Source organism: Pyricularia grisea (assembly GCF_004355905.1).
Source record: "Pyricularia grisea strain NI907 chromosome Unknown Pyricularia_grisea_NI907_Scaffold_7, whole genome shotgun sequence".
NCBI classification, from domain to species: domain Eukaryota; kingdom Fungi; phylum Ascomycota; class Sordariomycetes; order Magnaporthales; family Pyriculariaceae; genus Pyricularia; species Pyricularia grisea.
Window position 1 is genome coordinate 111,785 of NW_022156720.1, and position 27,416 is coordinate 139,200.

The window sequence follows — 27,416 nt, forward strand, 5'->3', positions numbered from 1 at the left end:
TTAGTGCGCAGTAGACCGAAAACATGATTTAAGCATCCTACCAGCCCGCCGCTTCCGGCTATCCATGAACTGTCAACCCACCTGTTCTCTAGGCCAAGCGTAGTCAGGGTATAAAAAAAAAAAAAAAGAGACAAAAAAAAAATAGTAATAATGCAATTTCAAATGCCTAGCATATTACTTACCTGGCTACTGCTGCTTCTCGGCATCTGCTTCGCCGACGAGCTCAGGGTTCACGACACATCCTTTCAACCCGATTACGTGCTGGTGGCGACGGCGCAAAACATCACCATCAACTGCCAGACACGATATTCCGTCGTCTTCAACGGCACCTCCCCAGGTCCGTCACTGGCGTTCCGCGAGAATCAGACGACGTGGGTACGGGTTTACAACCAAATCAAGGATCAAAACGTCACGGTGCACTGGCACGGACTCTCTCAGCGAACCGCTCCCTTCTCCGACGGCACCCCGTTGGTCAGCCAGTGGCCAATCGCACCAAGCAACTTTTTCGACTACGAGATTCGACCCGATGTTGGCAGCGCCGGTACTTACTTTTACCACAGCCACGTCGAATTCCAGGCCGTCACCGCACACGGCGCATTGATCGTCGAGGATTGCGGCAAGCCCCCTTACGAATATGACGACGAGATAATTGTCGCCCTGGGCGAGCACTATCCAAAGACGGACCGTCAAATCCTCGATGATCTGCATGCGAAGCCCTTCAGGTGGTCGGGTGAGCCCGAGGCCATTCTTTTTGGCGGGCGCTCCGGCAACAAGTCCTTCTCCGAAGCCTCTCACGATTCTTGCAAGCCTGCCCTGATCAAAGTCAAGCCCGACAAGACGTACCGCATGAGGTTCATCGGCGGCACGGCCATGTCTCTGGTCGTTATGGCGTTTGAAGACCACCACGATCTGACCATCATCGAGGCCGACGGCTCGTATACAAAAGCGGCCAGCACGGACAGACTCCAGGTCGGGTCGGGCCAACGGTACAGCATTCTTTTGAAAACAAAGTCGGCAAAGGATGTTGCCAGCGCCAACAAGACCAACTTTTGGATCCAGTATGAAACGAGGGGGCGGCCAACCAACGTGACCGGGTGGGCACTGATACAATATGATCTTCCAGATCAAGCAGAAGCAACTCTGCCCGCAACCCTGCCGTCCAACCCTGTTACTACTATTCCCGATAACCCCAGTACTTGGATGGAGTATACGCTGCAGCCTTTGCAGGACAGTGTTCGTCAAAAGTTTCCAAAGCTTTCCGAGGTGACACGGACCATTTACCTCAACGTTAAGCAGGTGGTAGTCGACGGAAATGTGGTCAACGGGAGCGTCAATGGCTCAATACAGTGGGCGTAAGTAAAAAGAAAAGAAAGGAAAAAACAAAAAAGAGAAGAAAACTTGACCGCTTCTTCTTCTCCCGGCTAAATCCCTGCCTACTAACTAACGGTACCCTCTAGTCAAAACTCCCTTTCCTGGCAAGAAGATAGTCAAGCCGCGAAAAATGTGCCTCCCATACTGATCGGCATCATCACAACCGGCATCTCTCCGTCCAGAGATGCTGCACTCGCCAACGACGGTTGGGACCCGACCACACAAACGTTCCCAGCGGCCGTGGGGGAAGTAATAGACATCGTCTGGCAGGGAAACTCGGGGCAGCTAGGAAGTTGGGACGTCCATCCCATGCACACTCACGGGACCCACATCTACGACCTTGGTAGCGGCAACAATACCTATGACGCCGCGGCCGTGGATGCTCAGCATTTTGCAGACGGCAGTTTCGTGCCGGCCCTTAGGGATACCACCATGCTGTACCGCTATGCGGCCAAGGGTGAGCAAAATCATACAGCCGGGTGGCGAGCGTGGCGCGTACGGGTTACCGAGGATGACATTGGTGCCTGGGTTATGCATTGCCATGTCCTCCAACACATGATGATGGGAATGCAGACAGTGTGGGTTCTCGGGACGGCAGCTGAGATTCTCAAAAAGTTTCCCAGCACTCCATACGTCAATGGTTATCTGACGTTTGGAGGAAACGCATATGGAAACGCGACATATGATCCACTAGTAATGCACCACTTCTGATTGGAGGTGGAATGAACTCCGCAGGTAGGTAGCAAGGTAGTTAGTTGTTTGTGTATATAGAACAGGATTAAGCCAGTGGCACCGCATTAAGCCAGTTTTGCGGCGGTAGAAGCATAATTAGCGTAGAGAGAATCGGCGAATCAAAGACAATTACCGATGTGGCTTGCACCAGTACCTATGTATGGCGCCGTGATTCAGTTTGCGCCGTAGTTGGGCCGTGCAATTGCCTTGCGGCTGAGACAGGGGATATATTGACTTTCGTATACCTTACTGTACATATTCCTAGCCAGATTGGGGAACGCCGGGACCATCTACCGTACGTCGTTGGATGGACATAGACAAGACGAACGCCGCCAGACTGTAGAAGCAGGGAAACGTTTGCGAACCAGAGGCTTTGAGCTTTTGGGAACATCAAAGAGAAACATCACGATGGATACTATGCATCTTGCACCAAGCTTTGCTGCCGACGTTGGTAGCAAGGTCGCGGGTTCATCCGCAAAGGAGCAGGTCGCCAAAGATAGCTCGTCAGAGGCAAGGTTTTCTGAGCATTCGCATCAACCCCAGAATCCCCGCTCCTCATGTCCACGACCACACAAGCTGGTGCTATGCTTCGATGGCACTGGAAACAAGTTTCGAGGGGACGAAAGCGATAGCAACATTCTCAAGATATTTAGGATGCTTGACCGCACGGCTAGAGATCAATGTAAGTGAACCTAAAAATGCTTGACAGAAAGACAAAAAAAAAAAAAAAGACAATGCACTAACACTTTACAGACCATTACTACCAGCGTAAGCTCCAAAGTTCCCTGCACTGCCTTCCTAAGCTGACAAAAAAATAACAGCGGGTATCGGGACTTATGTCGTCTCCAACAACCTTTCGCATGGCTCACTTAGGGCACGCTTCAAGGCCAACATGCAAAAGGCAAAAGACAGCGCCATCGGGTCATCGTTTGACCAGCACGTCGTTGGCGGATACCGCTTCCTGATGAGGTTCTACTCGCCCGGTGATGAGATTTACATCTTCGGCTTCTCGCGTGGTGCCTACATCGCCCGGTTCCTTGCCGAGATGCTCGACTACGTCGGACTACTTTCGCACGGAAATGAGGAGATGGTGGCGTTTGCTTGGCGAGCTTTTGCCCAGTGGCAATGCCGTCGGGGTGCGGGTGGAGACGCCGAACATGGCGAGGCAGAGCCTTTTACGGAGCAAAAGGCTGAGATCGACGCCGAGCCGGACGAGAAGAAAAAGGCAAAGCTCAGAAAGAATATGCGCAATGTCCGGGAAGCCATGGACAAGGACCGCGCCAAGGTGGACGAGCTTTACACCTTCCTCAAGGGATTCCGCGAAACCTTCTCCCGGCCCGTGCGCCGCATCCGCTTCCTAGGTCTGTTCGACACGGTCAACAGCGTCCCACGCTTTGAGACGGCTTGGATGGAGCGTCACGGCTCCAAGTTTCCCTACACGGCTCGGACTTCAGCCAAGGTTATTCGACATGCTGTTAGTATCGACGAAAGGAGAGCCAAGTTCCGTCAAGACTTGATCTACCAAAGTAGGAGTGAGGACAATGGCGACAAGAAGGAGAACCGGCTCGAACAGAAACTGCACCACATGCGAGACAAGTACCGTTGCCACCACAACAAGCTTCGCAATGTTCCAGACCCCAGGAGCAGCTTGGATGGCGAGGCGGACCCACCACGTGGTCGCCGTGTATCAAAGCAGCTGGATGATGAAGACAAGAACGAACAGGAGCGTCACTTGTCGCCAGGTCTTTCTATGGAACAGCCCGAACGATACCGAATCCGAAGTCGGAGTCGCTCGCGGTCTCTAGCGCCTTCCATGCGGCACGCCGACTTCACCGACATACCCGACGCATCCGACGTCGAAGACGGCTTCGACTCCGAAGACGAAACGGACCAGGACATCGATGAGGTGTGGTTTTCAGGCGGTCACGGCGACGTCGGCGGCGGGTGGAGCGTAAAGCCTGGCGAGGGCAATGCCAGCCACGTCCCACTGGCATGGATGGTGCGCGAGGCGATGCGGGCCGGCCTGACCTTTGACATGGAAAAGGTTGTGTCGATGGGTTGCGCAGGCCCCAACTGCCAGCGCCCACCACAACGTGTACCCAACATCCGGGTCAACAGCATTCCCCAGTCGAGTATCACACTGACCGACACAGAAACGGCGGTCGGGTATGGCGAGCATCACACGGCGCCGATCCACGACTCGCTTGCTTTCAATGGTGGCCTCACGCACATGGCCACGCTGTCGTGGCGCTTGATGGAGTGGCTTCCCTTTCGCCGCATGGATCTACAGCCTGATGGCAGTTGGCAGCCAATCCGATGGCCTCTGCCACGTGGCGAGACCCGAGACATGCCTGCAGACGCGAGGATCCACGGAAGTGTCATCAAGAGAATGCAGGCCGATGAAAACTATCGTCCGGGTAATCTCATCGTGGGTGGGGGCGGAAGAGGTCTTCGAAGAGCACCCAAAGAATATGGTATGGGTGAGTGGGTATGTGTTGGTGACGAGGGCGATGAGATTGGTGAGGTTTGGGTAAAGAAGTTGACCTGAGTGATGAGGGGTAGTGGGGTTGGTAGCGGTTGGCTACCTACAGTAGGGGTTGGCCCTGCCGTCCCGTGGCCTGGCGTGCTGGTGACTGGCGGGACCATCCCAGAGATTGACCAACAAACAATAATCCATACCTAAGGTACCTAGTATTTAATTACACCTGCTATTAACAAACATTCCATTGAGTTTAATTTATATAATAAAATACAATACAGGCTTGTGACAGCCTTTTTCCATTCGATTGAAGGCAATGAATGAATGGAATAATACAGGGCAAAGGGCAAATTTAATACCAGTAACCAAGCCCAGCAAACCCTCTATACGTTTCTCGACAAGCTGAATAATTCAAACTCGCAAACCTACCTACCTAGCTACCTATTCAGAGGTAGGTAGCTAAGCACATCTCAAAACAAGTAAAACATGCCAAAACAGCTTTTCTTCCATGCTGTCGATCCTCAGTAATGCAACGCCCAAAGTGAACAACAAAGGAAACGCTCCGATATTGGTATGAAGGTATGAACAAAAGAAAATCACTGTCTCCCCCTTTCCCTCTCTCTTGCCCTTTGCAGATCCCTGTCTGTCGTGCGCTGATGCGCCTCAAGCTCGCGGATTCGCTCTCTGGCCGCGCTCCGGTCCTGCACTCGCCCCTCGCGCTCCGTCTTGAGCTTGTTCTCCATCTCCCTAAGTCGAAGAATCCACTTGGGGTCTGTGTCCGATACGTGGGCCGTTTCTGGCCGAGCCACCTCCCTGCCGCTGCCGTCCTTGTCGAATGCAACATCACCCGCGGTTACCGGCCGCCGTGCCATGCTGCTGTTACGCAAGGCGCGGTCGCGACTCCCGCCTCTGGGGCCCGTCGGTATACTGGGCGACGGACTGTGACCTTCGACACTGTCGCTGCTCTTAGCCGCACGTTGTCGTACCTCGCTGGCCGTGCGCAAGGTCGTGTTCTCCACTTTGAGTTGACGGTACGCATCTTCCAGTCTGATTAATCGAGATTGCATCTCTCGCTCCGAGACTGACATTCCAATGGTACCTGCCGCTATGCCGCTCCGCACCGCCGCCTCCAGCTTGTCGAGCTTTTTGGTACGCTGCTCTAGCGTCGTCTCGAGCGAGTGATACTCCTTCCAGATCTGCTTCTCTACATCTTTTATACGATTCTGGAACCCACCCACCATCGTCTCGATGGTCTTAACCGCGCCGAGGAGGTTCTTGCTAAACCCTGGAAGCATCGTAGCCACTGCCTCCAGGCTGGGCAAGGCCCGCCCGTTGATGAGGCTGTTGTCATGTGCCCAGTCGCTTCCACACAGAGCTGAAAGACGGGTCCAGAGCACGAGCAGCAAGTTGTTGCGCTCGTTAAGTTGCTCCTTGAGCGTGCGCTCAAGCTGTGCAATCTTGCGGCCGTCCTGAGCTTTTGTGGACTCAAGTTCCGAAATGCGCTGTTCCTGACTGCTATTTGTACGTGTGATATGCTGATGGGTCTTTTGGAACGTCTCAAACTGGTGCTTGGACACTCGGTGTGCCTGCCTCTCCTTTTCCAGCATGTCGGCCAGCTTCCTGGCTTCGAGGCCATGCGACTCGAGGAGAGCGTCGCGTTGCTTGAGCAGACGGTCCTTGTCGACGAGAGCTGCCTTGGTGGTGCTGAGCTCCTGTACTGTTTCCTCCAGCTCACGTTGGAGTTTCGCAATGGACTATATCTGTTAGCAAAGATCGTTGATGTGATGGTTCAAAAACGTACCTTAAGTAGGCTAGACCTAGTCCCATTAAGGTCTCCAAGTGCCTCGCGCAAGTTGTTCTCCAGCTCCATGAGCCTCTCTTTCCACTCAGTGGCCTCCCTCTCCCTGTTGTTGAGGCTCTTCCGTAGTCTCTTGGCTTCGTCCTTAGCCGTCGATGCCTCCCTGTTGAGCTCGTTGACGAATTGCTGGACTTCTTCCTTTTCGGCAGCCGCCACGAGTTCGCGTTGTCTGCGTTCCGTGGCGAGACGCTGATCGAGCTCCTTAACACGTTCATGCGCCTCTTTCAGGGACTGCTCAGCGGTGGCGATCTGCGCCTCGAGGTCTCCAATGCGAATCTTGTCTTGCTCCTGCTCCTCGCGCAGGAAGGCAATCTCATCCTGGCCAGACTCTTGCTGCACACTGAGCCTCTGTGCCTTTTCGTTAGACTCTAGAAGCTTGGCCTCAAGCTCTTCCGATTCCTTGTTGGCCTCGGCAAGTTGTTCTTCCAGGCCGGCAATCATCTTCATCTTTTTCTCTTGTTCATCCTCTAGCCCAACCAAGCTTTCGCTCAGCTTGCGCATTTCGTCCTGCAGGGCATTGAAGTTCTCGGTCCGGTCGGAAAGTTCGATCTGCAACCTTTGGAGCTCGTCGTTTCTAACTTCCAACTCTTGATCGAGGGCGTCAAGCTCCTCTTGTGCTTCCTTTCGTAAAGCCTCGAACTCGGCCTGCAGAGCGTCGTTCTCCTGCAAAGCCTCGTCTCGTTCTGTTTGCAAAACCACCAGGTCGTTCATTGCAGTGTCCAGGTCATCCTGCAACCCCAGGGCAACTTCTTCAGCCTGCCGCTTGGCCTCGACGGCGGCTTCAAAGTCTTCTGTGCAGCTGTTGAGTTCAGTCTGCAAGTCTGAATTGTTGAGCTTCAACTCGTTAATCTTGTCGCGAAGCTCGGCCATCTTGTTCTCCAACTCTTCTCGTTCTGCTTCATCGATCCCAGACACGGCTCTCGTCCCAACACTAACTCTGGACGCGGACCTGTCTCTTCCGGCTCGTGAAGCAGATCGATCGAGCAGGCTGTCGATAGTTGATGGTGCCGGGCCGCCACGACGAGATGCTAGCTTGAGATCCTCAATCTCTTGATAAAGTCGCTCCTTCTCGCGGTTTCGTGAAGTCAACATGGACGTCTGAGCACCAACCTCCCTCCGAAGCTCGGCGTTCTCATGGCGCAACGCCTCGCCCTCACGTCGCAGCTCCTCGACAAGAGTGCTAGCCACGCTAACAAGGCCGTTCGAGCTCTCCGCCTCGCCAGAGAACGCCGACATGGGCCTGCTGGGCGATGTGGCCCGATGGGCTTTGGTAATGTTGTAGATGTTGGTAGTGTGATGCATCCTCCCAGACCCGGAGGTGCCATGACCGACGACATTGGTAGTGACTTGCTGCTTGAGCTGAAAAACTTCGTCCCTGAGCTTGCGGTTCTCCTCGTCCGCCTGCTCTCGCCGGGCGGTTTCCTGCTCAAACAAGTCCTTCCATACGTCGGCCTCCTCCTGTCTCCCTAGGCTGTCACCCACATGCTTCTCGCCCGCGTTCTGCAGCGTCCGCACGTGCTCAGCCATCCGCCTCTTCTCTGCCTCGGTCGACAGGTTCTCGTCTCGTAACCTGTCGATCTCGGTCTCGTACTCCTCAATGCGCTCGCGCAAGTATACCAGCTCTTCTTCTCTCTCTTGCGCTTCTTGGTCTGCCGCCGATGCCTGCTCACTGGATGCACCGCTCCTCGCAGTGCTGGGTCGGTCGTCCTCTTCCTTGAGCTGCTTCTCGAGCTCCTTGACCCGCCGCCGCAGCACCTTGTTGTCGCGCTGCAGGACGGCCAGCCCGGTCTTCAACTCTACATTCTCCGAGATCATCTCCTTAACACCCTCTTCCGAAAGCTTGTCCAAACGATCGTTGAGGAACATGACCTTGAGTTTCAGGTCAAAGTTCTCTTTCGACAGCCGTTCGATGGTACTGCTCTGCTCCTTGAGAGTCAGAGTTCGTTTGGGCGTCACACCACTTGATGTCATTTCCGATTGTCGCCTTGGTGTCTGCAGCCCACCTTTACTCTTGTACTCGCGCGCCAGCGACTCGGGAACGTGGACATTCATAACGCGACGGGCAATGACCGTGTCTGTTGGCGCGAGCGATCCCTTGGCCTTTGGGGTTCGCATGGGATCACGACCAAAGCTGTTGACATTATGCTCGTCAAGCGTTTCAAGTTGATCCATAACACGTCCTACGGGCTCATCATCAAGACCAGAGGCCATGCTCCCAAGACTGACCGTTCTCGACATGTTGCTGTATCCCCGGGAAGGCCCAGCAGCCGGCAAGGCTCCTCCAGACTGAAGCGCATAGTCAGTGCCGAGGCCGACCGTCACATCACTATCGCGGTCATCCACGGAACTATTGTTGGTAGCAGACGAGGAGACGCTAGACCTTTGGCTAGCGTTTCGGCTCCAAAGATATTTGGGCCTGCTGGAACGAAGTGCATTGCCCGGTGTGCTCCCAGCATCGAGAAAGTATGGCTTTTCCTTAGGGCGCTCAGACAGTTCCGACGAATCGCCAGGGTCTGCATTGTCGTCATTGTTCCGTAACCCCTCTGACATGGCGCTGTTGTCGGTAGAAAAACTGTCGTCCGCATGGCTGGCTCCTTCGCTCTTCCCATTGCTGGCTCTGGATATAGCTCGCGATATCGTTCGTGCAGCAGCGGCAGCCGTTGGTGACGACGAGAAGGCTTCGAGCGAGGCTGTAGTGGCGCTTGTCGTGCTTGCATCGACCGCATTTTGTACGTTCAAGAGCGAGTCGTCATGGCTAGGGTCTTCAACGGTCGGTTGTTTTGAAGCATTCTTGCTCGGGTCAGGCGTAGGTGGGCTCGATTTCGGGATTCCATCAGATTGTGTCTGCGGTTTCGAAGAGGATGGACTGGGCTCTCGAGCGTTGGTAGATGAAGACTTTTTCGGAGAGTCAAAGACAAAGGTGTCGTCCTCGGCTGCGGCACCTCGGGCGACTATCGTGGGTATTGGCGATATAGGCGGGACGAAGCTGGAGTCGAGGTCTTGTAAGTGTTCGCGGACGGCTTGTTCAGCGAGCGAGTCAGAGTGCCTGTCGTCCAGGATGCTTTGGCCGTCAGCCATGCTGCTGTCGAAGGAGCTGTCGGGCACCGAATGTGATGATGGTTTCAATGGTGGTATGTTTTCCAGCTTGAGCGACTCGGGTGGAGGACCTGTGGGAGTATAAGACTCTCGAGTGCCGTCGTTTTCAACAGCGCGCAGGACCAGGGGTGAAGGCTTAGGCGAAGTCCGTGAGGGTTCGAGCTGGTGCTGCTTCTGCGGAGCACTCGACTCCCCGTCATCCATCATCAGAAGTCTTGTGCTATTTGAGCGACGTGGTGATGCATTTGCTCAAACCAAGTCACTACAGACAAGTCCCTACGATCGCAATGTTAAGGGAGATTTGCCGATCGGCTACCAGGCGCCAGAATATTCTGGGTCGTGTGGAGGGATTAGAGCCAAAATAAAATACAGTACGACGGGATGGTGTGTGTTGATTGCCGTCGCGCCGAAAAGTCAAAGGACGTCCACTCCACTGTGGTTGCGCGGGTGCAACGTCCTGTGAGTGGTCAAAGGAGTTCATAACCCACGCGGGACAAATGACGCGCTCGGACCCTTGCCCTTTTTTTCCCCTTACGGGTCGCGCTGTTGCTCTGGGGGCGCAACCCACTGAGTGCCCCTCACGTTAGTGCCTTGCAGCGAATGGAATCCCTGAACGCCCGCTGGTCCACACCTTGCGATTAAACAGTAACGGCTCGGCTCCGATCCCTGCTGTTTCAGTTGACTTCTTTTCTTTCTTTTTTTTCTTTTCTAATTACGCTCAATGAGACGAGCGAGATACCCTAAGAAGCAAACAATGGGTATTTCTTTTCCGGCTTGAGAAGATTGTTAGAAGAGGAGTCATGTTTAAGCTGAGCTGAGCTCAAGGATTGAAGAGCTTTCCAGCACTGGATCCTGGGAGAATTACATGGATGTGTACTTGATCTGGATGCCAGCCCATCGAGCATCATTGGACAGTGATAAGATGGTTTTAGATAGGGACATCACCTTACCAAGCCGAACTACTGGATCTGCCAGGATGTGGCTGTTGATCCTCCCGCCAGTGTTTGACAGGTACGGAGTTGAGTTAACTGACAGACACCGCCCCCAACCAAGGCTCACAGTTGTCTTTCGTATGCCTCTTTGGTTTTTTTGTTATTATTTTATTTGTCTCTCGCAGAGGTTGGGAGACGCCATCGCGCTGGCTCGGCGGCGAATCTTTTTTTTTTTTTTTTTTTTTTTTTTTTTCCCCAAACACCGACTAGATTAGCTCTCGGAAAGGCCTAGTTTACCTTGGAGAGTAAAGTATCCAATTGCCGAAGTAGATGGTGCCATAACCCCTTTTCTTTCAATGGTCGGACCAAATCAATTGGAACTGTCTAATCCAATCACGTGCGTGCATCAAATGGAAGAGTTCAAAGTCAGCTCTTGTGGACGAGCTGTGGAAAATCGGCGTGCCAACTATGCCGAGATGTTGCTTAAACCTAGATTCACCTATTCCATCTTGGATACTATTATTTACAAGCTATGCCCAGTCCTTGGCATCAGGGCAGCGTGGAGCCCAAGTGGATGCAAGTTTATTTAGTTCAAAACTACTTCGCTTCGTATAAAGACAGCAATGCGCGTTTGACAGTTTAACTCTCCAGTTTTATTTTTTTCTCCCCAAGTTTGCCGTCTCTCTGGCAAAACGAAATCCCGCGTCCAATCTTCCAGAGGGAGGACGTGCATGCAGAGGTCGTACAGTATCCTAGTTCGTTCACACCTACTCAAAGCATCTTACCTGGACCAGTTGTCCAGGATCCTCAAAATGACGTAGTTTGACTGTGCCTCCCCACGTTTCGGATGCCACCAGCAGGGCCCGCGCCAGTCCGGCTCAACACAGCAAGAAAATAATGAACCAGATTCGATACTTTTCTGCCTGTGGTTGGCTGAGTTCCTTGTTGCATAAGGCAACAATCATCTGAACTGACTTTTGGGGTAGGCATAACATCCAAGCCCCAACGTCACTGCTGTATGTACTACACGTAAATAGTCCCGGATTAACTGAACCTTGGGCGGGGAATGCACCACCATTACCTTTAGCTGCATATTGTATCGTAATCCAACTCGATTCCTGCTCTACCTAAACCCGGTAGAAGCAGGTCACCTGCGGTCGAGCCCCCGATGGGGTTTTTGCAGCTTGGTTGAACAATCGCCGTCTTCAGGTGATGTCATCACTCAAACTGAATATAAATATTGACACCAGAGCTTGCCAATCTGTCTATCTTGTATCATAACAAAACAAGCAGCAACGCATAGCCACTTGAACCACACACGATCTATCACTTCAAATTTCAAATCTCCATCAAAATGAACTCCTTCACAAACAACAACAACGGCACTGTCGCCCCTGGACAGCAGAACGCCGGCATGGCGGGTGAGAAGAAGGACTATGGCGACAAAGGTATGTCCCAAAAGTACTTTTTCAGCCTATCTACTTCGTACACCTTAGCTGATCATCCGTTGTAGCCTTTGACGCACTCGCCAAGAAGTCTGGCCACCCCGTCGACCGGAACACCAGTGAAAAGATTACCGATGCGGCTCGGGGCGCCTTTGAGAAGGTGACTGGGTAAGTTGATCTGCGTTCGAACTTTTTATGATTCTCGTGCTGATACAACAAATTATCCTATAGCAAAAAGGTCAACCCCAAGATCTCGAACTAGGGGTCTGGTCACTACTTCAGGCAGGAAAACGTTCACGATGGATCATCCGATGTGCACATGGAAACCTGGAATTAATACAACACTAGAGCCTAGCCAAAATTTTTAATGACATAATGCATAACACGCTATTACAATGCCTTGAACTCCCATCACTTCAGACTGAGTAGTTGAGTAGAGCTTCATCAGCTAATATCAACAGTGTATCCGATACGTACCAAAAAACTACGTACTCGTCACAGTTCCTAACTTCATAACGCCTGTCCCGCAAACACTTGATACGCCATGATCATGATCCACAGCAGGAACAGCTGCCCAACGAGCGCAAAAGCAAAAACGGCTTGCCAGGATTGACCTGCAATGCCAATTAGTCATCCGATCATTTACGGATACGCACAGAACCATAGAGGAAGAATGACAGGATAAGGAACTTACAGATACTTCTCTGCTGCAGCCATGCCAGCGTATTGAGCGTCTGCCCAGTAGGGTTCTGGTTGAATACCAACAGATTGCAACTGCCCTGGACACTGCCGCTATTTGAACCCCACAGCTCAATGCTGACCATGATCAATCCCACGAGCCACATGACCCAGAGGATGAAGCCGCCGATCATAACGACGGACGGCAGCAAACGGGAGTTGAAAATGAGCCAAAGCATGAGAAAGATGAAGACTATGACCATCGATCCGACCACAATAAAGTATGGAAAGTACCACGGCACCCCGAGCAGGAGCTGGTACTGCACGTTGATAAAGTTGGCAAAGACGCCGACGATGGTCGATGAGGCGAGCAGCATCACAAGTAGCCATATGTTGAGCTGCACCGCCGGCCAATGGTAGCGGTGGATTGGCTCGCGGCGCGCCATGGTGTAGCCGCTGGTTACCGTCGAGGCCATTTTGTCTGTGTGTCAAGTGGTTTGACAGCAGGAGACTAGTATTTGGCGATTGCGGGATGACAGGCACGGCACGGTCGGATTGTGCGGACGAGTTGTCAATCTTGAGAAGTTGAGGCGATGCGCGACTTGCGATGCTGTTGTGGTCTTGATTGAAAGGTCGAGCTCGGTTCAAGACGTACGCACCGTTCCGTCGTTTCCCCTGTAGCGCAAACAGGAAAAAGCTTTGGTACCGCGAACGGAATGCTCGATGAAAGTATATCGCGCTTGTCGTGAGGAGATCCTGCTCGTCACTCTCGCAGCTGGGTCAATCGAGGCGAAGACTCGATGGATAGGGTTTGGTTCTCGATAACTGGGATGGCTGTCGAGAAAGCTGCCAAGAAAGTTGTCGAGTTCGCAGCGGCCTCAAGTCAGGCAGGTAGTAACGTTCCTTGGTTGCGACGCGCTTGGATACCTAGGTAAATAATAATTGGGGCACTCCCGTCAATGCAAGAAGAGTGGCTTGCATTGGAGGAAAGTATATGCCGGCGTCAATGCACTATCGAGTGGGCGATCGACAAGAACAATATTTGTGCATCAAATTGAGCGACGCCGAGGTCTCGAATGCAAAGTCTTGGATTGATGGAGTGAGTGAGTGTCTGTCGGATGCGACGCTCTGTTTGATGGTGCTGTCGCCCAGCGACCGTTGGATACCCCTGTCGTGAAGTTGCGAGGTGGGGTAGATGCAGCGAGCGCATGGTCCATATGCTAGCTAGCTGCTTTGTGGACAGGGAGGGACCACGATAATCGGATCAGATAACAGCTGCGGGGTGCAGATGTCACTACAAACAAACCGAGACAGGATGATGGTTAAATCACGACATGGAATTTCGTGTAATGTAATTCTGAAGTTTTACAATGGTAGACTATTTGCCTATGTTGACGAGTCAAGTCCGTACATTTACAGTAAACTCTCACCCAATGCGCATCTCACCAAGCTGCATCCTGCCCTGACCGTCTCGTGCGCTCCCGGGTCTCCATCAGTCGGCGACAAGCTTGGGTTCACCTCAACCAAGTCCATTGCAACCAGTTGTCCCGTCTCATGTACACATTCGCAGATGTAGTCACCCTCGCGCAGTGTCAAACCACCACGGACCGGTGTTCCTGTGCTAGGAGCCCACATGGGGTCGAGCGCATCCACGTCGAAAGAGAGGTGGATGGGTGTATCAGTTCCAATATGCGCCAATGCCATCTCCATGACGCGACCGATTCCGTGTCTGTCAATGTCAAACATGCTAAAAGCCTTAATCTTGTTCTCGCGCAGTATCTTCTTCTCGCCTGGATCCACGTCTCGCAGACCAATATAGACGAGCTTGTTTACGCTGATACGGTTGTCATCCGTCAGCCAACCAAAATACTCGTCCTTGTCCTCCGTCGCAAGTCCGGTAAGGAACGATACGGGCATGCCGTGAATGTTTCCACTGTCCGAAGTCTCTGGCGTATTAATGTCCGCGTGCGCATCGACCCAAATGACGGCCACCTCGCGTCGGCCCTGGAACCGCTCTTTAATCGCCTTGGCAACCCCGCCGATTGTTCCGATGGCGATACTATGATCGCCACCCAGTGTAAGCACCATGCGGCCTTGTTTTGCTTGTTCGTACGTCTGTTCTGCGATCCGGCGCGTCACAGCCGATACAGCAAGCGGCTTTTTCATGTTTCGATACGGAGGGTCGTTTGCCGGCTCGAGGTCTCCGTACAGATGAACCTGGGTGTGGCCATGCAAGCGGTATCCCAACTCCGAATGCAATTGGGTAAGGAGGCCGGAGTCGATAAGAGCAGAGGGGGCTGCGTCGACGCCAGGTTTGCACTGTGACTCATTGTCAGTTTCTGTAGATTGATAATTGATGACAAAACAAACGGTCAATCACCAACAAGAATCACATACCTGGCCTCCTGAGAACCCAACCGCTACAACGCCCAGGTCCTCGGGGTTGGAGAGAAACTTGCTTTCCACCATTGTGGTCAACATGACGGGCGGGGTTTTGGTGTAGTCTGGCGTAGAATCGTCGGGTTGGGAATTCGACCCATTCTGGACAGCATTTGTTGAAGACATGGTGGCGGAAGGGACTGTCGTTTCTTTTTGACGCCTTTTAGCTCTTGAACGGGGAAACGACTACGAAGCGCACAGATGTCTGCTCATAGGTACCTTGTGTCTCTGCTTTCCACGTGGGGTCTTGATGACACCAGGTGCGTAGTAGGTCGCAAGAAGAGCTTGGATGAAAACAAGATCGCGCAAGGGTCTCAGGGAGGCGATGAGGAAGGAAAAGTATGAATTAGACTACGGTAGGCGGAGGAATAGAAGGGCATTAATCTGACGGCGTGTCTTGTCCGGAGTTGTTTGGAACCGAGTCGTCTGTCATGACTGGTGGCAGGGTAGATAAACCTTTAAGGACCCAGCCAGGTGACAACATGACCACCATCTCATTGCGCTCCGTCGAAAACGTTGCAAGGGCAAACCCGCGTCGGCAGGCGACGGCTTGATGGAGCTAACCAGGTAGGTAGGTACGTACTCGGCAAGTCGGGTCATTGTACTTCACTTCGTGTAGGTAGTAAGCTCTTTGTGGGCGGGACCGTCGGCGATGAAATCCCACACACTGTGGGGTCCCATGGTCGCGAGCTGTTTTGTACCTGCACTTAGGGGTAAGGTGCGCCTTGAGCAACCTGCACGCTTTACTCCTAAGTGCAGGTGGTCCGAAACTACGGTGTGGATTGCAGCTACCTTCCATGTCACCGAGATGTTTTAGTCTGTGGATTATGACTCGATTTGTTGTTTGATGCTTGATAACCTTTTTTTTTTTTTCCAATATAGGAGCAGTACATTTCCATAAGAGGGGGAGAAATCGGTGATCATCTGCCCGCTGCTAGGTAAGGTAAGGTGGTAGGTAGGTAAGGTAGGTAGGTATCTAGGGTAGGTACCTAAGGTAAATATTTATCGTTGCGCGCTTTGTTTCAATATTGGCGGGGTTATTGGCAGCAGGTACGGGACCGGCGTCAAACGATGCGACGATCCATCCGGCTTGGGTAAATCTCTACAGTATTCACTATACTGCCAAGACAGTGTAATGAACAAAGTTGGCAGAAAATGACACAGACAAAACACAAATGATTTTTTTATGGCACCGTAGAACAACGCCACCAAGACCGTGTCTAGCCAAGTCTTGCAAGCCAAAGCCAAGCCAACCAGATACGACTGTTTTGGACGGAAAATAACCAATGCCACAAGGATCAATAATTCACGTGCTCAAGTGGCGGATCAGCCTCGAAACTCAGGTCTAACCTACCCCTGTTCACGATGACGGCATGCCGCATTCAGCCGCTTCTACCCTTCTTTTTGGTGTGTTGCTTACAGTACTTTGGTGACCCTTGCTTGGCAACCTCAAGCTGTCTACCTGGCCTTTGTTACCAACCAACTAACCTTAGCTACCAGGTTGTACCTTGCGGAAAGATTTCCAACCAGCAAATTCAGTCGACGAAAACCTCAATATTAACAAAAATGAAAATCAGCAACATAATTGGTTCATGGTATAGTACCTATGGAAAGCATGCTCATAGCACAAGAAAAAAAAAGTCACATTCCCTCAAGGAAAGGGTATCTAGGTAGGTAAACAAAAGAAAAGAAAAAAAATTATTCCTTCCGCGCAGCAGAGGGCTACTACGTTTGTTTGGGTAGTAAATCGTCCACAAAACCCATCACCTCTCTCCTGTCATCGCTCACCCTTGCATACTCGAGCAGCAACCGCAGCACGTAGATCAGCATGTCCTCGGGCCTCAGCGCCAACTCGGCCCACTCCCGCCCCGCGATGGCGATCTTTTCGCCCTCGGCATCGTGCGCGGCGGCTTTCTTCTTGTCGGTGCCCGTGTAGCCGAGAAAGTACTCAATGATGGCGTGCCAGTCTCCGAACCGCGCATCCACGGGAACAAAGTGCTTCCAGGCCACCAGGCGGCTGTCGTGCCACTCCCGGAACAGCGTCGACTTGAGCGGCAACGACGTGCTCTTGAGGAAGCCGAGGTACCTCCCGCTGAAGCTGTTGCCGTCGATGTCCGGCAGGTACTTGTATTCAAACATCTCGGCGAGCATGAGCCCCTGGCCAATCTCGAACGCGTGACCAGTGTATGAGCATTGTCCTTCGGGCTCCTGCGGCTGGCAGTTGAGGTCCGTGAATGCCATGTTGGACCACTCATCCACCCACTCGCTCAGCTTGCCGACCTGCTGCGCCGCCAGGTTGTACTTTTTGTCGGGGAGCGCGAAATTGAGTCCCTTTGGTACCGGTAGTGCTCCACTCTGCGGGGTTTGCTCCTTCTCAGCCTCCGAGGATATGGCCTTTTCTGCCAAACCGATTGCCGTTCCGTTGTTCATGGCCAGGAAGCGGTGTCGCTGGAATCCCTTCCAGTTGTTGGCCCTAGTTCTCCCACCTGTCGCCACACCTCTCCATGTTACACCGTTTTTCTTTTCTCCCCACGGCTGACTGTCGTACCCGTCTGCCGTGAAGCGCGCACCTCCCGACCAGTACATGGGCGCCGGCAGCAGAATATCATTGTTAATGGCGAGTTTGCTGCCGCCAAACATGGGGAAGAGGTGGCGCGTCGTCGAGATGGACAAGGGCTCGACGAAAATGCCATGCAGGCCCTGGATGTCGGGCTGGTGGCAGATGGACGTCGCGAGTGTGTAGTTGGACACGAAGCCTTGGTACATATGCGGGTCGGCGTTGGAGGGTACGATGATCGGCTCGTGGTCAAAGTCACGCATAACAGGGCTTGTGCGGGCGGGCGAGTCCGGAGGGCAGCCTCGACGAGCAATCTCCCAATATGGGTCTGTCACATTGTCAGTTATTTTGACGCATGGAAATGGGAATCAATCAGATTGTCTTTGTTTTTTTTTTTTTTTTACTCACGTTTGGTCTCCCAGTTCTTTTTCTCTCCAATCGCCCACTTGTCAGAACCCTCTTTGGGATTGGGCAGGGATGAGAAATGCCTCACGACGTCCTTGGGATCAACAATTTTGCGCGTCTTCTTAGCCTTTGTCACGTATCGGTCGATGTCCTCCCACGGTGTCACAATACGCGGCTCGTCCATTGCATTCAACGCAATGTCCATGTCTGGCAGGTAAGCTTCGATCTGTCTGATCATATCCAACCAGATCTGCGTCCAGAACCAGTCGCTTTGGGCCGAGGCTGTCCCGTTGCGGATGTTGATGGTCATCTCAAAGTCCCAGGCCTCCTTTCGCAGCTGCGCCGCCGGCAGGCCCCAGAAGGGCTCCAGGTCCGTGTATATCTGGTCCCAAAAGTCCTCCACCACGATGGCCTTATTCGACATTGCCAGCTGCCACCAGAGGTCGAATCCCGGTGGGGGATGCCTCCCGCGCCGCTCGCGGTACCTGGCCGCCGCATCCTCGACCGTTCGAGACTCTTTGGATAGAATCGATCGGAATTTGGAATCGGCGTCACGGATTAGCTTGTCGATGGGGTGCTCATTGCTGCTGCTGCCTTTCCCGTTCTTCTGTTGGCCTTGTTGTTCGTATGTGGGCTGGTCGGGTTTCGTGCGCTCAGGCGGGTAGGTCTTCTTGGGTCTCGCTAGTTGTTGAGTTGGTCCATGGAGGTAGTAGAGTGCGAGGATGATAATAAATGTTATCCCCAGGTATCGTATTATGGAGCTTGGGCGACGCGGTGGAAAGCTCGAGGAGCGCATGCTGCTGCGCGCCGAGTATGGCTTCATGCCTCCCAGCAAGCTCCTTTGCTTATCCTTGACTGGGCTGAAGAGCATGGTGAAAAGACGTGGTGCGGTCGGTTTGGAGCTCGATTTTCAGGCCGGTAGCCTTGATTTGCCTGTGAGTTGTTTGAAAATTAATTTCGGAACGGAGGGTAAATGGGCACTTCACGACAAAGCATCTGTGTTCTGGCTGCCCCTTGGGAGGTTCAAGCAGTCAAGCAAGATAAAGGAGGCAATTTGTGGATCTCATACCTATTTACACCGAGCCACAATCAAAAACAACACATCTCTTGGCCACCAGGTATTATGATGACTTGCTGGTCTTGTGTGTGGTACAGCTCCAGCTTCGCAGATCCAAATGCGGAGTGAAGGTAGATCTAAACTTGCTGCTGAATGTGGAAATGGTCGAGTCGAGTAGCGATAGGTAAGGTATCCAGCCAAGCCAACGTACCGAGGAGAGCTGTTCTCCAGCTAGGCAGAATTGAGCGGCTTGAGCGGAGACTATCTTTAACCTGTGCAACTGCCATTATGAGAAAGGTTGTTGGCCCTATACAGTATTGTACTGTAGGCCAGGGTTATTCGAAACATTATTGATGGGGACTTGCTTGCTCGAGTCGTCGAATCCCTGCTCTCGGCGAGGTCAGGATGGATATATCCATGCGGCTATACTAAGGTTAGAAATAAAAGTGGGAATAGGAGGTCGATGCTCATTTGGATGAGGAGTTGCACGGATGAAATGGAGCCCAATCATAGGACGATTCTGGGCAATCATGGAGGTGATAGACGCCGAAGCAAATCCACACAGGGGGGAAATTCCAAGGACAGAACAAATCTTGTCTCGAGTATGTGGTAAAGAAGCACAGAGGTGCATGAGCCTGTTCCCATTGAAGACATGTGGTTGTTTCAAGCAATTACAATAAGCAACAACTTATTGATGCCCGTGCAGCATCGACAGATTTTTTTTTTTTTTTTTTTTACTTGTCAAAATAAGGATCCACAATGGGCGTTGTTTGACAGGTATCGGTTCGGTATCTGCATTCTGGCGTTTAATCTCGCCTCAGAGGCGTGGCGAGGCTTGCCCCTTGGCAGGGATGATTTCAAAAGAGGCAGGTCGACTGATTTGATCATGAAAATGGTTCGTTCATAATAATGCTGTGGTATGCTCCGGGAGTAAACCTTCTATTGGAACACCGAAGTTTGCTCGAATGTTTTGTGAAAATCTCTACATGACTACCCGGCAACGGCCAGCGAATAACCCCATTAGCATCGAGATTGATTGCTAACAGTTGTTACAGTGCATTTTGTGGTAAAACGAGCCAGTGCGAGTTGAACAACTTGAACAAGATGGTTCTGCGAGTCAGGAGGAGGCGGTACATCGGTCCGACCAAATCACGTGCTTCGTGGCTTGGAATGTCGATCACCTGGTTGTTGCAGCTTAGACGGATGGGTGTACCACGTAAAATAAGGAAATGAAGCAGGAAACATGACCTGTGATGGCTTTATTCAGTAGGTTGAGTCCAATCAGAACCGGGTATCAAATCCACCATGCATGACGTGCCCAAAACAACCTTTTCAAAATAAAGTTTTTTTTAATTTTTTAAATTTATTTTACGCATCACCCCAAACCTGCTTGGCAATATCAACCTCGAGCCTGACCTTGGCCCATTGCTGCTCCTCAGTCAACTCGTTGCCCTCAACGGTCGAGCTGAAGCCGCACTGGTGCGAGAGACAAAGCTGGTCAATGCCGCGAGGGCAGTATGAGGCAGCCTCGTTGAGTCGCCGTACAATCTCGTCGCGGTCGTCGAGCTCTGCCTTTTTGCTGCTCATGACACCCAGAACGACGGTCTTCTCCGAAGGGAGGTGGCGCAGCGGCGAAAAGTCACCTGAGCGAGGGTCGTCGAACTCGAGGAAGTAAACGTCGACGTTGAGCTTCTTGAACAAAACCTCGGCCACAGGTTCGTAACCACCCTCGGCAAACCATTGGGAGCGGTAGTTACCGCGGCAGAGGTGGATGCCAATAACCATATCCTTGGGCCGCTCGGCGATAGCGTCGTTGATGAGTTTGGCATACTGCTCAGCCAAGGCGTTGGGGTCACCGTGCCTCTTCTCGGCCTCGGAGCGCATGCCCTTGTCACACAGGTAGGCCAAGTTCGTGTCATCTAGCTGCAGGAAGCGGCATCCGGCGGCGTACAAGTCACGGATCTCGGCGCGGTATACGGCGATCAGGTCCTCGAAGAAGGGCTCCAGAGTTGGGTAGGCCTTCTCATCAATGGATTCGCGGCCACCACGGAAGTGCACCATGGTTGGAGACGGGATGCAGACCTTGGTGGTGACCTTGTCCTTCAAGTCGGCGGGGATCTGAGCCTCGAGGTGCTTGAAGTCATCCACCTGGATGGGCTTGGAGTGGCCCAGCTTACCGACCACGGCCAACTTGGGTGGCGTCATGCCGTGGGTGGTGATGTTGGTCGAGGCCATGTTGCCGTCGCTGATGTGCGCAACACCATCAAGGTTGACGAGGAAGTCGATGTGAAACCAGGCGCGGCGGTACTCGCCATCGGTGATGGAGCGGAGGCCGTTGGTCGCTTGCGATTTGGCAACCTCGGAAATGTGCTTATCCTCTACCTCGCGAAGCTGTTGACGGCTGATCTCGTTCTTGGAGGCAGCCTCACGAGCGGCAAGCACCTCCTTGGGGCGGAGAAAAGACCCGACGTGGTCTGCACGGTATACTCCGTGTGGGAGAGGCATTGTGACTCGATAAGTAATAGGGTAGATATGCTGTAGTTAACCTGTGTGTGATGCCTAGGGAGGTAGGGAGGTGATCTTTGCTTGAGCTTGAAATGTGTGTGGAAAAGAAGCTCCGATCGGGTAAATGTGCATGGCAAAGCGCGTCCATCCCAGGCAGACCCCTTTATACCTAAGCATTCCGATTTCGCATACGGGGCGTCATCACCGAGCTGTTAGCTGACCCGCAACAGACCGTCCGTCTAGTTGTTTAGGACAGGCATCAAACCGGGTGAAGCTTGGCTTAATGGGTCAAAATATTGCCGATTCGGTGGAGAGGGGCAAAGCGACACCAATTGATTCGGAAAGACGGCCAGATTTGGAGAACTGGCTCGGATGGCTGCAACGCTTTGCAAGGGCAGGGTACCCGAGGAGGGTTGACCTGCATCGCCTAGACGCAGGACCCTCTTTTGCCATCATTCAGAAATCCTTTTTGCACCCGGCAGATGATGTCCGTGGGGTACGTTTGGGGAACAACCAGATCCCGAGCTGGTGAGGGGTTCAAGGTACTGGGTGTGTGTGCTCTGGGATGCGAGATGCAATTTAGAAGGTACGGATAGGTACCAAGGTAGGTAGGTACGTTCCTTAGGTTAGCTAGGTAAATTTACTGATTTGTGCACGACCGCCAAGTCCAAAGTACCTAGTTATACTATGTAACTTTCTCTACCTTACGTAGAGATAGGTAGGTAGACAATTATTTACGAAGGAAGTAATTCCTCGACTCATTATAACATGTGATTAGCATGGGATGCAGGTCATTCTTCAGCAAAAATTACCAGGCAAATCCTGTTTTGCCTGTCGTCAACGTTCTGCGCAACCTAGGGATGAGCGGGGTAGCTACCTTACCTAAGGTAGGTTAGGTAGTACCTTATCTAAGATAGTGGAGGTATCGTACCTGTATCGCGTCCATGGTTCACGTCAAAGGCGGTGATGGGGGGCAGAATAAAATATTGGAGACGACGGAAGAGACAATTCAGGCCTTTCAAGCCTGATTGGTTGACCAGGTTGCCAACTTGGTCATTCTCTTTCGTGTATCTTGGACTTTGAAGCGTGACATCCGTTCATTATTGTTATTCGTACCTCTCTTTTTCATGATATCTGCCCGTCGCCATGCATCCACTGTGGTCACCCAATGGCCGCGGTCACAACCTTGGATCCTAAAGACGCGCCTTCCAAGCCGTCACTTTTCCCAAGCCGTTGCAGACGAACAAAGTGAGGCGGATGGCAAAGTTTCGACCTACAACCGTTATGCTGCCGAGACACCGTTGGCCAAGGAGTTAGACTCGCTTGGAGTGTACCGACGCGGTGTTGTGTGGCAAACCGCTATGCGCAAGCGCTTGGAGGCCGAAGAAGCTGCAGAAAGTCTTAAGCAACAACCTGCGACAAAAGCCGGGAAGGGTGGGAAAATTAAAAAGGAAGGGCGTACTAAGAGAGCCACCTCTGGCCTGGCACGACTTCGAAAGCTTGTTGCCGCAAAGAGTCCCGAAAAAAGAACCGAGATATGGGAAACGATTATCGACGCTGAGCGCTTGCATCAACAGAAAATAGCCAGCCTTCGTCGAAAACCCGGGTCGAAGTCAAAGTTGTTGGATGATCGGTCACCGCAGGCGGCGAAGATTGTACACGAGGCGCTCATAAAGTACGACCAGGGAAAGTTAACAGAGGCTGAGCGACTTAAACTGGAGGCCAACCTTGCGCGGATTACATTGTCCGAAGAAACTGCTTCAGAAGATGGTCCTAAAAATGGTGCTAGTAAAGTCAGTAAAGCCAGCAAAGCCAGCAAAGTTAGCAAAGCTAGTAAAGCCAGCAAACAAACTCCTGGCGATTCCGACTTGAAACGCGAAACGAGGTCAGGAGATAGGAGCAGAATACACGTGGTGAATGAGAAGCTTTGTGACGACGTGCTCAAGTGCATTCCCTCGCTCGAACGACACAAGGGATGCGACATAATCGACTTGTATCCAGGCACTGGCTTGTTCAGTCAGAAGCTTAACGATCTGCTCCAGCCCAGATCGCACATCCTCCTAGAGCCTGAACCGGAGATTTACCAGAAGTTCCTTGAGCCAATACTCCAGCGTCCCGGTTCGAGGCTTGTCCCAAAATCAGGCATCGTATGGGATGAATTAAACAACATTCTCAAGCCCGAGTTTCTACCCCATCAAAAGATACAAGAGCGTACTTCCGGTCAGGCTCCCACACGAAACGATACCCTCCTCTTGGTCGCAAACCTCGGCTTCTTTCCAAGCAAGACGTATTTGAACTTCAAGTCCGTGGTCTCTCTGGTGATGTATCAGCTGATCTCAGCCATCAAGTTGCGCAACCTCGTCCAGAAGTATGGTCTTGTTCGCATGCTTGTATGGGTCAAGCCCCCAGAAGCCGATACCATTCTGCCCAAAGATTTAACCAAGCGTCGTCGCGCCGCTGTCGAGGCCGAACTGCTTACGGAATATATTGCCGAGATTTGTACCGGTCCAGAGAGGATGGAGTATCGCGCAGGACTCAACCGCCATGGAACAATAGAGGTGCACAGTTGTCGGAGGACTTTGGACAGAATGCGTGAATCAGGACTAAAGATACCCGATGGGAGACAAATATCGAAGCCTATGCGCCACGTCCTTGAAGCCGAAGCAGCCGGCCAAGACCTTCCGCAACTCGGTGGAACTCAGATAAAGAAAAAGGGGAAGCAAAATCAATGGATCGAATCCCAGGACTCAGAGTTCGACAAGGGAATTTCCAGGTGGCTTTTTTTGAGGGTCTCGTATGCGCAGGAATTATTGCAAATGCGCAAGGAAGCGGAGGCCCTCTGGGTTGAAATGCATGAGAAGCGGAATCTTCTCAAGAGCGAAAATCCCGATCCTGAATTACTACATGAGATCGAGTCCATTCAGGAGAAACTCGACAGCTTGTCAACCGAATGGAACAACAAGTTCGAGCGCTACTCATATGGGAGGGGCGGCATGCACAGATACCTCGACGAACTCCTTACATTTCGGATGGACCCGCCTGTCTTGACGTGGGATCGCCGACCGGTGGAGCCATTCCTGGTACGGCCGGAAGAGTTTTACCCCAACATACCGCTCTCGCTTCTCGACATCCAACCCAAGGCTGCAAACCCTATGCTTCTCGAGAACGGTGTTGGCTCAACCCGGCATGGAGACCACTTTGACAGGATCCTGCAACAGTTGTTTTCTCAGCGAGCGAGGCCCGTGGTAAGGATCATGGCGGAGCTCGCCCATGGTGCCGAAGAGGGCTTGGATCTGGAAAACCTAGAGAGCTTCAAAGACCCAAGGCTGGGCGGAGCAATTCTGAAAGGTCACGACGTAGTGCGTCCCGCCACACTGAATGAACGACAGTTGATGGATGTATTGGTTGCATGGATGAACTGGCCATTCCGGCCGTCATATGCGGAATTGGCGGCGAGGAATCGGGACGAAGATTATGGGGATGATGCATGAGAGATAGTTGTATTTTTTATGTTGTACATATCGGGTCCTGTACCCGTGTATATTACCCGTGTATACTAATTAGACTAGCGAAAGCTGGCTTCTTTGATTTGATTGGATTAAGCTGAACTGGAGCATGGTCACAATAGATAAGGTACCGACTATGTATATATAAAAGGGCTAGTCTAGACGTAGAATGTTGGGCGATTCTAACCATCCCGCACCCCCTTTGGCGCATTGCCATTTCCATAGAGTCGAGTAACCCACCCCCAGTCAATGATGGCGACCAAAAAACAAGTCACACTCACGGCCAGGTGCCTCTGCGCGGCCAACACCTTCACGGCCAACACACCCGCCGACTCTCTCCCACTCGAGGCCGGGTGCTGCCACTGCGACTCGTGCCGCCGCCTGACGGGCAACCTCTACAGCGTCTGCGCGCCTTGGCCTGTCGAGCCCGACCTTTCGGGACTGCGCCAGTACAACATGTCGTCTCGCATCTCTACCTTTTCGTGCGGCAGGTGCGGCAGCACTCTGTTCTGCCGGGTCGCGGGCCTGGAATGGATCTACGTCATCCTGGGAGTGGTGGATGCCGACGACCGTGCTGCCGCGGTCGCCAAGTACGGGTCCCACATGTGGGTCGGCGACACGCTGGACGGCGGGGCGTCGGGATGGATAGAGAGGAACGTCGTAGGCGGAGAGGAGATCAAGCGGTGGATGCAGCACCGTGGAGAGGAGGAGTTGCAGAGAGGCAGGGGGTTGGATTCCGTGACGACTCGACAGGAGAGAGGCTCGGCGGTGCCAGCACAGACCCCGATCGGGTGCCACTGTGGCGGGGTTGCACTTGTGCTGAGGAGCGCAGCGGACCTGAAAGCCGAGCGCGGGCCGGTTCCCGACTGCGTCCAGCCGGGGACTTTTCGATACCGGGCCGGCCTGTGCGCGTGCGATTCGTGCAGGCGGGCTTCAGGTGTGGAAGTCACGCCGTGGGCGACTGTTCCCTTGGCACACATCGAGGCCGCCGGTGTGACTGGTTTCCCGGCGACGATTCATGATCTCAAGGATGCGGTTGATAAGGGGCAGTTCGGAAGCCTGACATATTTCAAGAGCTCGGAGAATGTAGAGCGGTACAGATGTGGCGTCTGCTCTGCTGGGGTGTTTTGGGCGGTTCACGACGAGCCTGATACAGTCTGCGTTGCAGTGGGTGTGCTGCAGGGCGACGGCGGTGCTAGGAAAGAGGGGTTGCTGGCGTGGGATTTCAAAAGGGGCGTTTTGTTCAAGGAAGATGTCGCAGGGACATGGAGAGAGGGTTTTGTACATGCGCTTGAGCAGAGCGAAGAATGGCGGAAGCGGGTTGCTGAAGAGGAGAGCTAGTTTTTTTGGATATGCGCCTGTTGATATCTACGTCTGGTTGACATGTTGGTTCCTTCGGCTGCTCTCACGGATTGGCAATCCAACGCTCAGACAATGAATCACAACCTCGTCCCCAATCAACATTATGACACACACCCTATGAAGGGGACTGCTACGCTGCCGCCTTGATTCTGGCAACTGCAACTGCGCCATCGCAAATCCCACCAGAATCCAGTGGCCTTGTCACATCGTCTCAAACGTGCACCTGGCCGCAATGCGAATAAACAAAAGAGGCCCTGTTTCCTGTCACCATGTGTGTTTGAGCGTCTCTGATACTCGAATCGGCGCTTATGAGTCGGCGAGTACTGTATACGAACACGAGATGGTGACCTTGCGATTTCCGATTGGATCAAGGCGGGAGGGGGTGTCTCGAGATATCGGGAACGCTGTATCCGAATGGTGTCTAGTTCTAGTCTAGTCGCTCACTTCTTGCCGGGTGGTGGCGGAGGGCCATTTGGTTGTCTGAATGCACTCTTGATCTCCTCGACAAAATGATAGACGAAACCGCGTCGGTTCGGGTCCTCTGCGCATCAGATCGGTCAGCCTACTGTGCTTGTGGTTCCTTCTGCAGAGAGCGCTTACCAGTTGCCTCGCCCGGGCGCAGTGTTGACTGATTTGGCATCGGCCCGTTTTGGAACTCGTCGACTCGTCGATGAATTCGACCGACGAAACGGTGCCATCCTGGTTGGCGGAGTATGTGTTCGACAAGCCTCTCCTGTTCCTGATCAGTACTGGGACAGGATAATTGATCACGAAATATTTATGCTTACCTCGATGCCAAGAATGCGGTAAAACAGTCTCCAAGGCATTGCGGCCGATTCGCCTTCAAATGAAGGAGCCTGACTTGATGCTATTCATTTGCCTGGTGCTATGGCGTGTGTTTGTAATTATCGGAGAGATGGCAGAGTGGAGGCAAAGTGCCAGTGGGTTAGCATTAATTGCGGGGCAAATTTGGTCTCTCCAGGTCACGTGTGTC

At 52.7% G+C, this 27,416-nt stretch overlaps 11 protein-coding genes across 11 annotated transcripts; 5 read left to right on the forward strand and 6 right to left on the reverse strand.

Annotated features, from left to right (window-relative positions):
• Positions 1-18: 18 nt before the first annotated feature.
• Positions 19-2,082, forward strand: PgNI_09088 (uncharacterized protein; the record flags this gene model as incomplete). Its single annotated transcript, XM_031129078.1, has 2 exons — positions 19-1,352; positions 1,488-2,082. Exons 1-2 carry the CDS (start codon positions 151-153, stop codon positions 2,080-2,082), a joined length of 1,797 nt encoding a protein of 598 aa, XP_030978288.1. The 5' UTR covers positions 19-150.
• Positions 2,083-2,093: 11 nt separating this feature from the next.
• Positions 2,094-4,651, forward strand: PgNI_09089 (uncharacterized protein; the record flags this gene model as incomplete). Its single annotated transcript, XM_031129079.1, has 4 exons — positions 2,094-2,106; positions 2,369-2,785; positions 2,857-2,871; positions 2,925-4,651. 4 exons carry the CDS (start codon positions 2,094-2,096, stop codon positions 4,649-4,651), a joined length of 2,172 nt encoding a protein of 723 aa, XP_030977880.1.
• A 140-nt stretch (positions 4,652-4,791) lies between these two features.
• PgNI_09090 (uncharacterized protein) lies at positions 4,792-9,859 on the reverse strand. The gene is made up of 2 exons (XM_031129080.1): positions 6,384-9,859; positions 4,792-6,336 (listed from the first exon to the last, which is right to left on the reverse strand). The coding sequence occupies exons 1-2, from the start codon at positions 9,741-9,743 to the stop codon at positions 5,179-5,181; spliced, it is 4,518 nt and encodes a 1,505-aa protein (XP_030977824.1). The 5' UTR covers positions 9,744-9,859; the 3' UTR covers positions 4,792-5,178.
• A 1,963-nt stretch (positions 9,860-11,822) lies between these two features.
• PgNI_09091 (uncharacterized protein) lies at positions 11,823-12,175 on the forward strand (the record flags this gene model as incomplete). Its single annotated transcript, XM_031129081.1, has 3 exons — positions 11,823-11,916; positions 11,982-12,081; positions 12,145-12,175. The coding sequence occupies 3 exons, from the start codon at positions 11,823-11,825 to the stop codon at positions 12,173-12,175; spliced, it is 225 nt and encodes a 74-aa protein (XP_030977823.1).
• Positions 12,176-12,423: 248 nt separating this feature from the next.
• PgNI_09092 (uncharacterized protein) lies at positions 12,424-13,067 on the reverse strand (the record flags this gene model as incomplete). The annotated part of the gene is made up of 2 exons (XM_031129082.1): positions 12,424-12,527; positions 12,608-13,067. 2 exons carry the CDS (start codon positions 13,065-13,067, stop codon positions 12,424-12,426), a joined length of 564 nt encoding a protein of 187 aa, XP_030977822.1.
• Positions 13,068-13,931: 864 nt separating this feature from the next.
• Positions 13,932-15,867, reverse strand: PgNI_09093 (uncharacterized protein). Its single transcript, XM_031129083.1, has 3 exons — positions 15,250-15,867; positions 14,989-15,179; positions 13,932-14,910 (listed from the first exon to the last, which is right to left on the reverse strand). The coding sequence occupies exons 2-3, from the start codon at positions 15,154-15,156 to the stop codon at positions 14,005-14,007; spliced, it is 1,074 nt and encodes a 357-aa protein (XP_030977821.1). The 5' UTR covers positions 15,157-15,179; positions 15,250-15,867; the 3' UTR covers positions 13,932-14,004.
• A 739-nt stretch (positions 15,868-16,606) lies between these two features.
• Positions 16,607-19,494, reverse strand: PgNI_09094 (uncharacterized protein). The gene is made up of 3 exons (XM_031129084.1): positions 19,062-19,494; positions 17,996-18,925; positions 16,607-17,915 (listed from the first exon to the last, which is right to left on the reverse strand). The coding sequence occupies exons 2-3, from the start codon at positions 18,861-18,863 to the stop codon at positions 16,756-16,758; spliced, it is 2,028 nt and encodes a 675-aa protein (XP_030977820.1). The 5' UTR covers positions 18,864-18,925; positions 19,062-19,494; the 3' UTR covers positions 16,607-16,755.
• Positions 19,495-20,417: 923 nt separating this feature from the next.
• PgNI_09095 (uncharacterized protein) lies at positions 20,418-21,554 on the reverse strand (the record flags this gene model as incomplete). Its single annotated transcript, XM_031129085.1, has 1 exon — positions 20,418-21,554. The coding sequence occupies one exon, from the start codon at positions 21,552-21,554 to the stop codon at positions 20,418-20,420; it is 1,137 nt and encodes a 378-aa protein (XP_030977819.1).
• Positions 21,555-22,681: 1,127 nt separating this feature from the next.
• Positions 22,682-25,045, forward strand: PgNI_09096 (uncharacterized protein; the record flags this gene model as incomplete). Its single annotated transcript, XM_031129086.1, has 1 exon — positions 22,682-25,045. The coding sequence occupies one exon, from the start codon at positions 22,682-22,684 to the stop codon at positions 25,043-25,045; it is 2,364 nt and encodes a 787-aa protein (XP_030977818.1).
• Positions 25,046-25,297: 252 nt separating this feature from the next.
• Positions 25,298-27,316, reverse strand: PgNI_09097 (uncharacterized protein). Its single transcript, XM_031129087.1, has 3 exons — positions 27,211-27,316; positions 27,023-27,161; positions 25,298-26,963 (listed from the first exon to the last, which is right to left on the reverse strand). The coding sequence occupies exons 1-3, from the start codon at positions 27,247-27,249 to the stop codon at positions 26,863-26,865; spliced, it is 279 nt and encodes a 92-aa protein (XP_030977817.1). The 5' UTR covers positions 27,250-27,316; the 3' UTR covers positions 25,298-26,862.
• Positions 25,313-26,401, forward strand: PgNI_09098 (uncharacterized protein; the record flags this gene model as incomplete). Its single annotated transcript, XM_031129088.1, has 1 exon — positions 25,313-26,401. One exon carries the CDS (start codon positions 25,313-25,315, stop codon positions 26,399-26,401), a length of 1,089 nt encoding a protein of 362 aa, XP_030977826.1.
• Positions 27,317-27,416: the final 100 nt, after the last annotated feature.

Excerpts from the sequence above, each read along its gene's own strand:
- PgNI_09090 (XM_031129080.1), bottom strand. The coding sequence starts at position 9,743 with ATGATGGATGACGGGGAGTCGAGTGCTCCGCAGAAGCAGCACCAGCTC. Across the intron at positions 6,337-6,383 it reads CTAGGTCTAGCCTACTTAAG|TCCATTGCGAAACTCCAACG; the intron begins GTACGTTTTTGA and ends TAACAGATATAG.
- PgNI_09093 (XM_031129083.1), bottom strand. The coding sequence starts at position 15,156 with ATGTCTTCAACAAATGCTGTCCAGAATGGGTCGAATTCCCAACCCGAC. Across the intron at positions 14,911-14,988 it reads TTGGGTTCTCAGGAGGCCAG|TGCAAACCTGGCGTCGACGC; the intron begins GTATGTGATTCT and ends AATGAGTCACAG.
- PgNI_09094 (XM_031129084.1), bottom strand. The coding sequence starts at position 18,863 with ATGCTCTTCAGCCCAGTCAAGGATAAGCAAAGGAGCTTGCTGGGAGGC. Across the intron at positions 17,916-17,995 it reads AAAGAACTGGGAGACCAAAC|ACCCATATTGGGAGATTGCT; the intron begins GTGAGTAAAAAA and ends ACAATGTGACAG.
- PgNI_09097 (XM_031129087.1), bottom strand. The coding sequence starts at position 27,249 with ATGCCTTGGAGACTGTTTTACCGCATTCTTGGCATCGAG. Across the intron at positions 27,162-27,210 it reads ACCGCATTCTTGGCATCGAG|GAACAGGAGAGGCTTGTCGA; the intron begins GTAAGCATAAAT and ends AGTACTGATCAG. Across the intron at positions 26,964-27,022 it reads GCGCCCGGGCGAGGCAACTG|AGGACCCGAACCGACGCGGT; the intron begins GTAAGCGCTCTC and ends TCTGATGCGCAG.